Source organism: Molossus molossus, unplaced genomic scaffold (genome assembly GCF_014108415.1).
Source record: "Molossus molossus isolate mMolMol1 unplaced genomic scaffold, mMolMol1.p scaffold_m16_p_19, whole genome shotgun sequence".
NCBI classification, from domain to species: domain Eukaryota; kingdom Metazoa; phylum Chordata; class Mammalia; order Chiroptera; family Molossidae; genus Molossus; species Molossus molossus.
In genome coordinates this window covers 9,282,951-9,296,480 of record NW_023425354.1, presented here as the reverse complement: position 1 = coordinate 9,296,480, position 13,530 = coordinate 9,282,951, and the positions used below count along the sequence as shown (strand labels likewise).

General features: G+C 43.1%; 1 protein-coding gene across 3 annotated transcripts in view; it reads left to right on the top strand.

Annotated features, from left to right (window-relative positions):
* The window catches only part of MAP2K6 (mitogen-activated protein kinase kinase 6), a 96,348-nt gene that overhangs the window by 63,871 nt on the left and 18,947 nt on the right, over positions 1-13,530 (top strand). For all 3 annotated transcript variants that reach the window (XM_036268458.1, XM_036268455.1, XM_036268457.1), the window contains exons 3-9: positions 4,668-4,716; positions 5,582-5,695; positions 7,010-7,129; positions 8,298-8,414; positions 9,065-9,116; positions 11,437-11,564; positions 12,710-12,787. In XM_036268458.1, the coding sequence (XP_036124351.1) occupies positions 4,668-4,716; positions 5,582-5,695; positions 7,010-7,129; positions 8,298-8,414; positions 9,065-9,116; positions 11,437-11,564; positions 12,710-12,787 (658 nt within the window). The remainder of the gene's footprint in view (positions 1-4,667; positions 4,717-5,581; positions 5,696-7,009; positions 7,130-8,297; positions 8,415-9,064; positions 9,117-11,436; positions 11,565-12,709; positions 12,788-13,530) is intronic.

Here is a 13,530-nt window from a genome sequence, read left to right as displayed (position 1 = left end):
TGTAGTGATAGTCCCCATATCCCCCTGGTATTAGTAACTTGTGTCTTCTCCCTTTTCTGTGTCAATCTTGCTAGAGCTTTATTAACTTTATTGATTTTTAAAAATTATTTTTGTTATAGATGTTTCTCCTTTTCCCCCCACTGATACCCTCCTCCCTCTCCCTCCCCGCCCTGTCCCCAGCTTTGTTGTTCATGTCCATTGTTCATGCATACATGAATATAAGCTCTGTGATTTATCTCTCTCACCACCCTGATTTTTCTTTTTAAATATTATTTTGGTACGTGCCCCTAGCGGTAACCGAACCCGGGACTCTCTGGTCCACAGGCCGATACTGCAACTGCTGAGCCAAACCAGCCAGGGCTGATTTTTTTTTTTTTTAAGAACCAACTTTCTTTTCCTGTTTTCATTTTTATTGACTTCTGCTCTTATCTTTATTTTTTTCCTTTGGGATATATTCTGTCAATGTTTCTTATATTACTTTCCTTTAAAATTTTTGTTCTTCACCTTCTGATTTATATTAATTTTCTGTATTTGATAAATTTTTGAAAACTACCGTAAATCTTTCCTTCATATAAACAAATGAATAAAAACCTATGCAAGGATAAAGGTAGTTTCTGTGTTGTCTTTCTCTCATGCGGTAAAATAGACTTTGCATGTACTTTTCTATTTCACTGTATAAAGCCAAGAGCATGATTGTAGACTATACCACTTTAGCTCATGGAAAGCCTTATTATTATAATTGTTATTTTAATACTGAGCCTTCAATTTTTACTCCCAAAGAAGAACCTTCTACACTGAATTTTTCTTGGCAATTTTTTGAGGTTGGCTTGGTGACTCTTAGCATTTATGCCCTGCCTCCTCCTGCTGTGCTACACAGAAATAAATAGCCTGGGACAGGGCTCTATTCTCTTTAGTTCCACGTGTGTGGTCCCTCTGCTTGAGCCTTTTCTTTGAGTAACTGATGCCAGTGTGTCTTTGACTTAGGTTTCTGAGCTGTCCCCTCACTTGACTGGCAGCAACTAATTCTAAATCAATTCTGTGCCAGTCAGCATTCTTTCCTTTAACCCTCACAAGAAACTCTGGAGGCAGTCGCTATTACTCTCACTTTATAAGTCAGAAAACAGACCTGTAGAAGGGTCAGGTGTCTTGCTCCAGAGCAGTCAAGCTTAGCCTTATGGGTAAGACTGCAGGTTCTGGCCCTAGAATGCCAAGGCTTGCTTTGGGATCTAAATTTCACTAGCTGAATACCTTAGACAAGTTACTTAACCCTCCTGAGACTTAGTTTCCCCTTCTGAAAAACAGGCATCAATAACGATATGGTTGCTATGAAGATTAGATGTCACGATTCACATGAAGTGTCCTAGGGCCAGTCCTACTCTACTTTCTCAATGAAGGTAGCTCCCAGTGCTGCTGCTGTTGCGATCCCCCACTGTTATTAAATGAGAAGTGGCGTACACGTACAGGGCTCCCTGACTCTCGGGCACGCCCTTTCAGCTCCACGGTAGACTGGTGGAGACCAGCCAAGCCGTCCCTGGCTAGGAAGTGAGGGCAGGATCTTTACTTCTGCAGGGAGATTTCATGGCACAGCTCTGGGTTCTAATCTCACCATCTCTTTGAATGACTTTAAATTATTTTGTCTGTTTCAATGTCAGTTCTTCATATTAAAATAATAATGCCTCTAAGAGTTGTGAAAATTAAAGAAGATACTTTATATAAAGGGTCTAACCCAGACTCTGGCCCAGGCAGATGTTTAATCATTATTGTTGAATAGGAGAAAAATATTCATAACAATAGCCAGGGAACTAATTGCTCATGCAGTCTTATAAATAAATAATTGCAATACCCCAAAGCTGGTTATTCATATAAAACACTAACACTAGGTGCCCTTTGGAATACCTTCCAGGGAAGAAATTTGTAATAAGCTTGGCTTTTTCCCCAGTGGACTAAACTATTGAAAAAGTGACAGAGAATATCCACCTGCAGAATAAACCTCCTGGGGAGACTCCGTGCCCCAGGCAAATTTATGTGCCCAGTCTTGGACAGAACACAGTGTCAGCTAATCTGCAAGGAGCTGTCAGTCCTGGCCCCATCCTTTGGTGTGTTTGGCAGACCTGATGAGCCGTATGGCCCGAGGCTTAGGTGGATTGATCCTTTTCAGTAGAGGAAGCCTGAGTGTGGAGACCAGGATCCTTGGGTTCAGGCAGACTTGGATCGGAATTATGGGTTCATCACTTGGGAGCAGATTAGCTAAACTCATTTGGAACATGGGAATAATGGTACTCATAGCGGTTTGTGTGTGTGTGTGTGAGAGAGAGAGAGAGAGAGAGAGAGAGAGAAACAACAGTTCATGAGCTGAAGGTAAAGCTTTTACTCCAGTTTTCAGCATATATTCTTTCCTCCTTAGGTCAGGACTGAGAGTCAGGTCATGTGAGTTTTATTTTCAGCTCTGTTGAGGACTGTGGCTTCAGCAGTTTTTCTGCGCTTCATTTTCTTCAGCCTGGAAAATGGCACAAAACTCTCCTATTAGGTAAAGGTATGTTGCAAAGTTAGCATAAAGCTGGAGTCAGCAAACTTTTCGCAAAAAATCCAGATAGTAACTATTTTAGGCTACCTGGGCCACAATGGCCTCTGTTGGATATTCTTTGTTTGTTTGTATTTTTGTAACCCTTTAAACTTGTAAAAGTCATTCTTAGCTGGGCCACAGGCTGTCCTTTGCTGAGCCCTGGTATGAATACTGGACTATCAGACCCAGAAGAGGTCTCACCCAATACCTTCATTGGATGACACGAAAACGGAGGTAGCCTCCAAATACTGGTGACCTTTCTGTTGCTTTTATTTTTGTTATTTTTTTTTTTTTATCCTCACCTGAGGACATTTTTTCCATTTTTTGTTCAGATAGAGCAGGAGGGAGAGAGAGGAAGAGAGAGAGAGAGAGAGAGAGAGAGAGAGAGAGAGAGAGAGAAAGAAAGATCGATGTGAAAGGGACACATCACGTGGCTGCCACCCGCACGACCCAACCAGGGCCAGGGACAAACCTCAACCGAGGTACGTGCCCTTAGCGGGAACCAAACCTGGGTCTCTGGACCGCAGGCCGATGCTCTAACCGCTGAGCCAAACCGGCCAGGGCCTTTCTGTTGCTTTTAAAAGGAAGAATGGTAAACAATTGCAAAGGGTGTTTTATTGTTTATATTAATCACATGTTCTAAGTGATTGTCTTTATTTCAAAGTTTCACTGCAGTTCATACAGACAAATAATGACAACTGAAGAAAAATAGCTTTGGAAACTTTAAGAATGAGAAATGAGATTTTCACTAATTTAATTCCTCTGGAAAAGTGTTTCTGAAGAAACATTCCGTGCTTGGAAAAACATGTATAAAAACATCACTGTGCGTGTGTCTGCATGCGTGTGTGCGTGTGTGTACGTATATGCGCATGTGCGTGTGTTTTCTGCTCTCTCCTTCCCTCCCAGGCCCTGGTTTCAAGTTTGCATAGGAAAACTTATGTTAGGTATTCTGCGGATTTCAAAGGGATTTTGAGGTGAGAGAAGGCTTGCCATTAAAGCCTGAGATTCATTTTTATATCTGTGTTTATAGTTCTACGCTTTCCTTATTGTTTTCTTTTTTTATTTAATTTCAGTTGGAGGGAGAGAATCATAATACATGAGGGTTGGGAACAGTTGTCATTGGCAAAGGGTCCTCTTCTCTCTTCTTTTCTCTGCCATCCCTTCCACTTGCCCGTGTATTGTTCTAGGACAGCTCTGGCGTGGATGGCCCCTCAGTCGCTTTATGATTTGGCCATGTTGGCAGCATGTTTCCTGGCACACACTACTTGTGTTGTGATGCTTTCGGTGCATTTATTTCAGGAAAATGCTTTTCTAGGCTCCTCGTTAGGCGCACAGCCAAAGCCAACACCTCTCTCCTAAGTGGCTTGATAGGAATCCAGGCAGCTCTGAAGCAGTAGAAACATACTCACAGGAGGCGAGGAGTGCTGCTCTTACGGAGACACACCAGCAGGCCTGCTGCTGGCATGGCCCTCGGCAGCATGCACCTTTGTAGGGAAGAAACAAACGCCACAACTGAATTAGACAGCCTGAAGGAGCAGAAGCATTCTGACCTGAGAACCAGGCGACCTGGGTTAGCTGTGACCTCTGAAGTCACCTGATGTCTCTGGGCCTCCCACTCTTCCACTCTCCATGCCCCCCCCAGCCGCCCCCTGCCAGTCATTATTTATTTAACATTTATGGATAAAGTAGGGGATTGATTAGGTACTTGGTGTTCTTGGATGAAAAACGTTTGAGGCTTACTGGAAAAATATAATGATCTATATAGCTATATACATATAGCTCATATTTATTGAATATTTACTATATGTTAGGCTTTCTGCTAAGCACTTTACCTAGAATATTTTATTTAATACTCCTATTCCATGAGGTAGGTGTACTAATATCCACATGTTAAAGAAGAAACAGAAGCTCAAAGAGATTAAGTAATTTAAACCTGAAAGTTTTTTAATCCCACACTGTTAAACCGTGTATGCTGCTTTATTTTATTCATAAACTTCCTCCTTATTTCTAAGGAAAAATCCCTACAATCGCATATGATTTGGGAAGGACCTTTTTGACTAAAATCTCACGTGTTGTTGTTTTTTCTCCCCTTCTTTTTCCTTAGGCCACCTCGAGATTTAGACTCCAAAGCTTGCATTTCTATTGGAAACCAGGTGAGGAAATCGATGTCTGCCAGCTGATATCTTGACCATTTTTTTTTTTTTTTATCCTCACCCGAGGATATTTTTCCATTTTTTGTACAGATAGAGGGGGAGGGAGAGAGAGAGAGAGAGAGAGAGAGAGAAACATCGACGTGAAGGGACACATCGAGTGGCTGCCACCCGCACAACCAACCAGGGCCGGGGACAAACTGCAACCGAAGTACGTGCCCTTAGCGGGAACTGAACCCGGGTCTCTCCGGACCGCAGGCCGACGCTCTAACCGCTGAGCCAAACCGGCCAGGGCATTGACCATTTTATGTGTATGTTTTCTGACTGCCCGTTGAAAAATTCATTTTCTGTAATATGTTGTCAGGGGATGGATTAAAAAGTTTGGATTTAAACAGAAGTCACCCGTGGAACTCTTTTGATATTTTTGAATGTTGAATTGAAATCAGGCTGTTGTGGTCCTGATGGAAGGCATTTGTGGAGAGTGGATGAGTTTCTTTTGGGAGGAGGGGGATAATTTCTCAAGGTCCAAGCATAGATCTAGTTCCCTTCAGTCTGCATATGGGTTGCACATGTATTCAAGGAGGCATGGCTAACGAACCCCGGTGTAGACAACTTAAACTGAGCAATTTGAGAGCTGAGTTGGAGTTGTATGCCTGTATTGCCTGTGACAGGCAGGTGGCATTTTTTGGGAGTCTAAACATCTCCCAATGCTTCTTGCTTTCAGTGGCTGCTTGAACAAGCTTCTAGACCAGAAGCTTCTGGACCAGAAATGAACTTTAGAACACTGGGAGAAACCAGAGAGAGGACAGCATAGTCTACGTCATGTTTATTTTTCTCTTTCCTATTGTGTGGTTTTTCTGTCCCGTAGAACTTTGAGGTGAAGGCGGATGACATGGAGCCTATAATGGAACTGGGACGAGGTGCGTACGGGGTGGTGGAGAAGATGCGACACGTGCCCAGCGGGCAGATCATGGCAGTGAAGGTAGAGTTGATGTTCCCCAAACACTTTCTGTCTGTGCTGTTTACTTTCGTCCATCCCCGTTGCAAATCAGCTATCTTCATAGATGCAAAGACAATCTTTAAAAGGGCAAAACAGAAAAGATTATTTGTAAGGAACAGATTGCCCTCCAAATGTGTGGAAGATGCTTTTTGACGTCACCTCACAGCAGGTCTAAATTAAAATTACCTTGATTATCTTGATGTTTTCATTTTTTGTTTGTTTTTTGTTTTTCCTATTGGTTGTTCAAATTAGAATCCAATCAAATATTCACATATTGCATTTGGTTGTTATGTCTCAAAAGTCTCTTTATTCTATATTCTATTTCTTTTAAAGAATTGTCCCTGAAAATCAGGAAACCAGAATTGAGGGAGAAAATTGTCTCCGTTTGTGGAAAAAAGGAGGGTAAAATACATCTTGAGTGAATTTGCATAGTTTCTGCACTATAAAAAGAAATGTATAATCATTGCATATTTCTTGAGTGGATACTGGAAGGACCTTGGAGAATCGCCATCTGTAGATGAATTAATAGATTTGGGCCATTGTTAGGAATGTGGATGTTCAGATGACTTGGATCCCTTTGTTTTTGGAGAATGGAGATATACCTTTACCTTAACTGGTAGATTTTTCAGTTTGTTCCCCTACAGACTCTTTGCTAAGTAGGCAAAAAGTGTAAATGCCTAGAGATATATTATTCCTGTGATTTAATGAAATAATGGTATTTCTGTAAGGCCACATTTGGTGGTGTGAAAGCGAGGTTTCTCTTCTCTCAGAAGCGCCGGGATAGGAATGGAGGATTTCTCCATTTCTGTTTGATTTCTTCTATTTCCTACAGCTGTGTCAGTTCTCTTACAGTTGCTGTTTAGTCCAACTATTCTTACTTGTTCCCAAAGAGGGGCTTTTGGCCTTTATTGTAGGACTCCAGATTGGCCACAGGGTAATTCATACTATGGCCTCTTTGCACTGAACATGCATAATACAATAAACCAGACTGTTTTTGTAACTTGGAGATATACTTCCAAGTGTCTGCATGTTTCCCCAAAATATATTATTAGTTGTTTGGTTCTGTTTTTTTAACCAGCGATTATTTAAGATATGACATGAATAACAATCTTTCTTATTTTTCTTTTGTTACAAATAGCCAATTGCTTAGGGTGGGTGTCCGAAAGGTTGTTGCTAGAAATTGTGCCGTGGATTTTTGTACTGTTTTCAGAATGAGGTTCTTTTAAGGTCCCTGCATTATGAACTGCTTCATCCTCAGAGCAGTAACCATACGTTTTTCCATGTATTCTCATTCAGCGTATCCGGGCCACAGTAAATAGCCAGGAACAGAAAAGGCTACTGATGGATTTGGATGTTTCCATGAGGACAGTGGACTGTCCTTTCACGGTCACCTTTTACGGCGCACTCTTCCGGGAGGTAGGTGACCCTTCATTTCAAGGTCAAGGAGAACAGTAACTTGAAAGAAGTGCCTCTGATCACATGAATGCCGTGCACGGTCTTGGTACCCTCTCTTGCTTGACAGGTCTCCGGGGGAGGGCCTTATTCTTTGCACTGGCAACACGATGCCCTCGTGCGAAGGGGGCTGGAAGCAATGGTCTTTTCAGATGTGTTGAGCCCTGTGAAAGATGCTGTGACTCTCTGTTTCTCCTTTCTGTTTTGCTTTGTCTCTTTCGGCCTGTCTCTAGACTGATTTGGATAGAGTCCCTAAAATATAAAATATTTCCTGGCCGGTGTGGCTCAGTGGATTGAGCGTTGTCCCATGGACTGAGAGGTCCCGGTTGGATTCCTAATCAGGGCACATGCCTGGGTTGCAGGCTCGATCCTCAGTGGAGGGCATGCAGGAGACAGCTGATCGATGTTTTTATCTCACATCGATGTTTCTAGCTCTCTCTAAACAACAATAAAAACATATTTAGAAAAAAAATATGAAATATTGTGCCCTGACTGGGTAACTCAGTTGGTTACAGTGTCATCCTGATACACTAAGGTTGCGGGTTTGATCCCTAGTCAGGTCACATATGAGAAGCAACCAATGAATGCTTGAATAGTGGAACAACAAATCTCTCTCTCAAATCAGTCAATCAATAAACATTTTTTAAAAATCAGAAATATTCTGGCCTTTTGCTACTTGCCAGGCTTTACGTAGCCTACTTTTGTGCCAGGTTGGCTTGTTTCTCTCTTACTCTGCTATGGATTATGATGCCTCACCTCACCCTTAAAACTAGCCTTTTGATGAACGGGCCAGTGCTCCCTGTGGGAGGGCAGACGTGGAGCAGGCTTCTGGATTCAAGTGCGAGGGGCAGACACAGTGAGAGCTGGGATTTGGGGGATTCTGTTGCTTGTCTCTCTTCGTATTTTGATGCTGGTTTTCACAAGGGAGTAAGTGATCACATGCCAGTTATGCTTGGCTGTCTGCTAGTTGGCTCTTTGGAGATCATCTTGCTTGTTTATGAATTCCTTTGAGATCTTGAAGAGAAACTACATTTCCTCCAAAAACTCAAGCAAGAAGTCGTTTTTTCTGACAGGTGTTCACTGCTTCTCTTTTCCGTCCTCTCTAACAATCTCGGAACCAATCTATCTCCAGGGTGACGTCTGGATCTGCATGGAGCTCATGGATACGTCGCTAGATAAATTCTACAAGCAAGTGATTGATAAAGGCCAAACAATTCCAGAAGACATCTTAGGAAAAATAGCAGTTTCTGTGAGTACATCATGGACCCTACAAGGAGAATGAGAGACATCTAGGCCTCCTGTGTCTTTGTGTCCCCAGTATGAGGAAACGTTACCATAGAACTATCCAGTGCACGCTAACTGCAGGAGTGCATCTGAGGGTGGATAAGGGGATGCTTCCTCTCTGAGCAGTAGCAGTCTCCCACTGGCTCAGCTGGGCAAGCCTGCAGTGTAAGGGCCTCTCAGCAGTGAACCCATCCGCTGCCACTGCGTTCCTGGTGTCTGTGTTCTGAGATCGGTTTAATTTTTATTTATAGACTTTTACACATTTTCTTAGGAATAATAGGCATAGAAGGAAGCAAGAGAGAAATGAAGGGAAATTAACGTGTTTGCCCTTAAAAGCTATTGAGGTTCGAGAGGGTGGAGAGAAAACCATGCTGGAGGCCAAATGAAAACTGAGATATATTAGTGCAGCATACTCTCAGCTATACGGTACAGTCCTCTCTGGTGGGCAGGGTCCAGTTTGGGTAAATTCCTGTGTATTTTTCTGGGCAGGAGCACCACTATTTGAGAAAATACTTCACCTCATGACCTAAGTCAAGGATAATAAACTGGGTATACTTATCACTTGATTTCTTTCATAATTGGGGGACATAAATCTATCCTGTGTTTCTCTTGCAGATTGTAAAAGCATTAGAACATTTACACAGTAAGCTGTCTGTCATTCATCGAGGTAAGCATCCATGGAGCTGCCTGGCTGTTCCTTTTCTCAAGTGTGTTTCTTTTACTGGAGTTCACCCCGAAGTGGATGGAAGTGGAATTGAGTCAGGGAAGAGAACTGCAGGGTTTTCCCTTGGGACTGGATAGCAAATCATAGGGGTGGCTGTTCTTTATCTTGTCTGAGGATATCAGAAGACACGGGCTTTATATTACACCCAAGTAGAGTATAAAATACCTGTTACCAAGCAGAGCTGTGGGATTACACCATGGAGAACTGCAGAGAATAGGGTAAAAATTCATCCAGCATTGGCCATCACCTGAGGGCATGTTAGAACATCAGAACTGTGGGTCACAAGATCGACTGACTGCATTTTAACCAGATGGTAATTCTTGTGCACATTCAAGTGTGAAAAGTTCTGGTTTAAAACACAGCTCTCTCAGGCAGCAGAAGGCAGGACGAAATGGAAACATTGGTAGATTTGTCTCTTTTTCCTTTCCCTTTTCCTTCCTATTGACCTGTTATCTCTTCCATCCACCTATCCACCCATATATCATTCTTTCGTCTTTCATCAATCCATGTACCCACCCACTTATATTTTCCAACGTTATATAGCATTGTATTTTTACAGGATATAATATATGCCCCAAGAGGTGGCTGAGAAGAAAACATACTCTAATTTATTAAAGTTCTATGTAGGAATTCTTACTAGGGAAATGAACAAATACACAACAAACCCATGAAAACACATTGGAAATATGAAAATACCACCTATGGAAGTAGTATAGGTAGAATATGAAACAAGAATGATTGGCATGTCCGGCCGGTGTGGCTCAGTGGTTGAGCATCAACCCAGGCACCATGAGGTCGCCGGTTTGATTCCCAGTCAGGGCACATGCCCATGTGGTGGGCCCAATCCTCAGTGCGGGGGCATGCAGGAGGCGGCCAGTCGATGTTCTCTTTCATCAGTGTTTCTCTCTCTCTCTCTCTCAAATCAATAAAGGAAAAGAGAAATTAAAAAAGAATGATTGGCACTGGTGACTAGTCAAGGGAAGATGTGCTCAACCAGGCTTCGGAGAACTTAGCGGGAAGCATCAATAGCTCACAGGGCACTGTGATTTGGTGATTTTTATAGTCTCTGAGCTGTAAAATAATGTAAAATGCCTGAAAAGTGTGCCTGCTGCTATTGTTATTATTAAAAATTGGAAAGATAGAAAGGAGAAGAGGAGGAGAAGAAAGTGGGACGGGATCCAGAGAGGAAGAACAATGCGGATTACCCACAGACGTGAAGCTGATTGTTAAGGGTTTATTTCAGAATTATGAAATATTTCATTCACGTGAGAGAATGTATAAAATTTAAAAATAATGAAATGAAATGTGTATATCTGCCATTCCATTTAAGGGGAACATCATCAAGCACAATTTAAAATGTTTTTAGAATAACTTTTTTTTTTCTGATGACATGTACTTCACAGGGAACAATGAACTGTAATTTCTAATTCCATCATCCAGATATAACACCTACTTGGGGGTGGGTAGGTGTCATTCATATCTTTCCAGGCTGCAGGACTCAGTAACACTCCTTCAGCCACATGTCCAGTCATGACCTGCCTCGTGGTCTGGAGTATCTGAGCTCATGATGACCTACTCTGTGACCTCTGACACACCTCTTGAAGGGGTTTCAATCAGAACTGGTTGATTTGATTGTATTTGGTATATTGTGACATCACAGTATCCCTTTCCATTCCTTGATCTATATTATTCCTCCACTAAATGTGCAGTAGATCATTAGAAACGGGGCTTTTATTTATTTTCTTTATTTTTAATTTTTGTTACAGATGTTTCTAGAAACTGGGCTTTTAAAAACTATGTTATTGTTCTAAGAACACTTAACATGAGCTCTCTCGTCCTAACAGTGTTAAGTGCACTGTATAGTACTCTTCATTCCTACAGTGACAATGGTGCACAGCAGATCTCTAGAACTTACTCATCTTGTGTAATTCAGACTGTGCCCCTGGAACTGGGCATTTGATTCAATAATGGTTTTTTAGGTTCTTACTACATGATGGGGGAAATGAAGATGATAACATCGAGGAAACATTTCTTATCCGTTGGTGGATTCATATAATCCTACAAGAAAGACAAACTGTGCAATAGAAAATCAAGGTGAAAGTAGTAAGACCTATGTAACCGAGTCAGGGGTGGCATTTACTCTTTACGTTGGGCTTGGGAAAGGAAGCTGAAGGAGAAATGGAGATTTCAGGCCCTCTGGTGGTAGAGCAATGGATCTTCAACACAGGTGGGATGATGGGCTCCTGCTTGTTTTTGCTTTCAGACGTCAAGCCTTCCAACGTGCTGATCAACGCTCTGGGCCAAGTGAAGATGTGCGACTTCGGCATCAGCGGCTATCTTGTAGACTCGGTTGCTAAGACCATCGATGCAGGATGCAAACCGTACATGGCCGTGAGTGCAGGGCTGGGGTGGCATCTGGGAGTGCTGACCGTGCCAGGGAACGGAAACCAGATGGCTGCAGAGGGGAGATGGAAGTGTGACCGAGATGCATCTCCTTTTCTCCTTGAAGATTTTCTGTCTGAAATCCTCCACCACTTGCTTCATCTATCTTTTTTTTTTTTTTTTATCAAGCAAAAAAGGTATATTGTTTGAAAAAAACACATGTAAGCCCTGGCCGGTTTGGCTCAGCGGTTAGAGTGTTGGCCTGCGGTCCTGAGAGACCCGGGTTTGGTTCCCGCTAAGGGCATGTACCTTGGTTGCAGTTTGTCCCCGGCCCTGGTTGGGTTGTGCGGGTGGCAGCCACTCAATGTGTCCCTTTCACATCAGTGTTTTTTTTCTGCCTCTCTCTTCCTTCCACTCTATCTGAACAACAGGTGAGGATAAAAAAAGGAAAAGCAAAGCAAAGCAAAGAAAAGCAAAGAAAAGAAAAGAAAAAAACACAAGCAAATAACTCATACAGTCCACACAATTTGCCACACTGAGCTGCAGGAGAGTGTTATCTTGTTTGTTGAGGACAGAACAGTCAATAGAATTTAAATTACCCAAATCAGGCAGGTGGGTCAGTCCTGAGAGCAACTCGTAGCCGGGAGGGTTCGTCGCCATCAGCACAGGCCTGGAGAAGCCCTCTCACTGGAGGACTTCTACTGTGTCTGTGTCGACGTGGATCTGCGCTCGGAAGGAAAAGCTCTCGTCCCTGCTTAACCTAAAGGGTGCCAGTCTATTAACGCCAGCTGGCAGCCCAGTGACTCTGGTTGATTTTTTTCTTTTTTTTTTTACTGAGTTCTAGACTGTTGGTGTTTTTAACAAGGAACATTCTAGACTGCCAGAGTAGCTTCATATCCTGTTTCTTCTGAAGGGAAATGGAAACTAGTTTTGAATTGTGGGGGGACTTTGACTTATTATTGTCTCTAAGAAAAAGACTAATGTAGAATGAGGGGACTGCGGAGACGACGCTGTGTGGTCACTGGTGAGTCTTCTTGGCCTGGGAAAGCTCACAGCTTCGAGCCGCTCACCCGGCCGCCACCGCCGCCGCACCCCCAGAAACCTGATTGAGCCAAGAATGTCATCTCCATTATCTTTTTCTGTCTCCTTTCCAGCCTGAAAGAATAAACCCAGAGCTCAACCAGAAGGGATACAGCGTGAAGTCTGACATTTGGAGTCTGGGCATCACAATGGTAGCGTATGATAACCATCGTGGATGATGAGGTTCTGGGCATCAGACTGAGAGGCCAACGCCCTACATACTGGTCTTGAGCCCCCTTCCTGCATGAGACAGAGGGGATGCCGAGTGACAATCGTCTGCAGTGTGGCGTAGAAGAAATGCTGTACAGGGATTGGGAAAACCCAGCATTTCTTTTTTTTCCACCTCTAAGTAGTTGCATGCCCTTGAGTAGATGGCCGACTTCCACGGACTGTCTTACTGTCCTCGTCTGTACAATGAGAGAGTCTAATTATAGCTCTTGATAGTTTTCGTAAAATTATATTATCCCAATCAAGGCACAAGGAAGCTGGAGCCACTCAAAGAGAGGTAGTGTGTGCGGACCCTGATGGAGCAGTGCTACCCAGGATGTAGGCTCTGCTCTTGGACTGTGGTTATGAAGGAAGTCTTGGCCATTGAGGTCAGGTGTAGCTGAAAGACGTGATACAATACTAGAACGTCCTCAGGCTCAGCCCTAAAGTCATACGATTAGTGCCTTGTTACTATGGTGATCATCGATGCTCAGTGTGTGGCCAGGGTCTGGAATTCTCCATTGCGGTCCTGGCTCTTTCCCAGGCACGGCAGCTGATTAAATCCGTGAGTTATTTCTCGTCCCTGCCCAGAAAGCATGTGATCTTGTCACAGCAAAGTGGCCTTTATTCAAGTCCAAAAAAAGATCCGTCCTTTGGTCCCACGTTGTTTTTATTTCCTTCTCGTGAG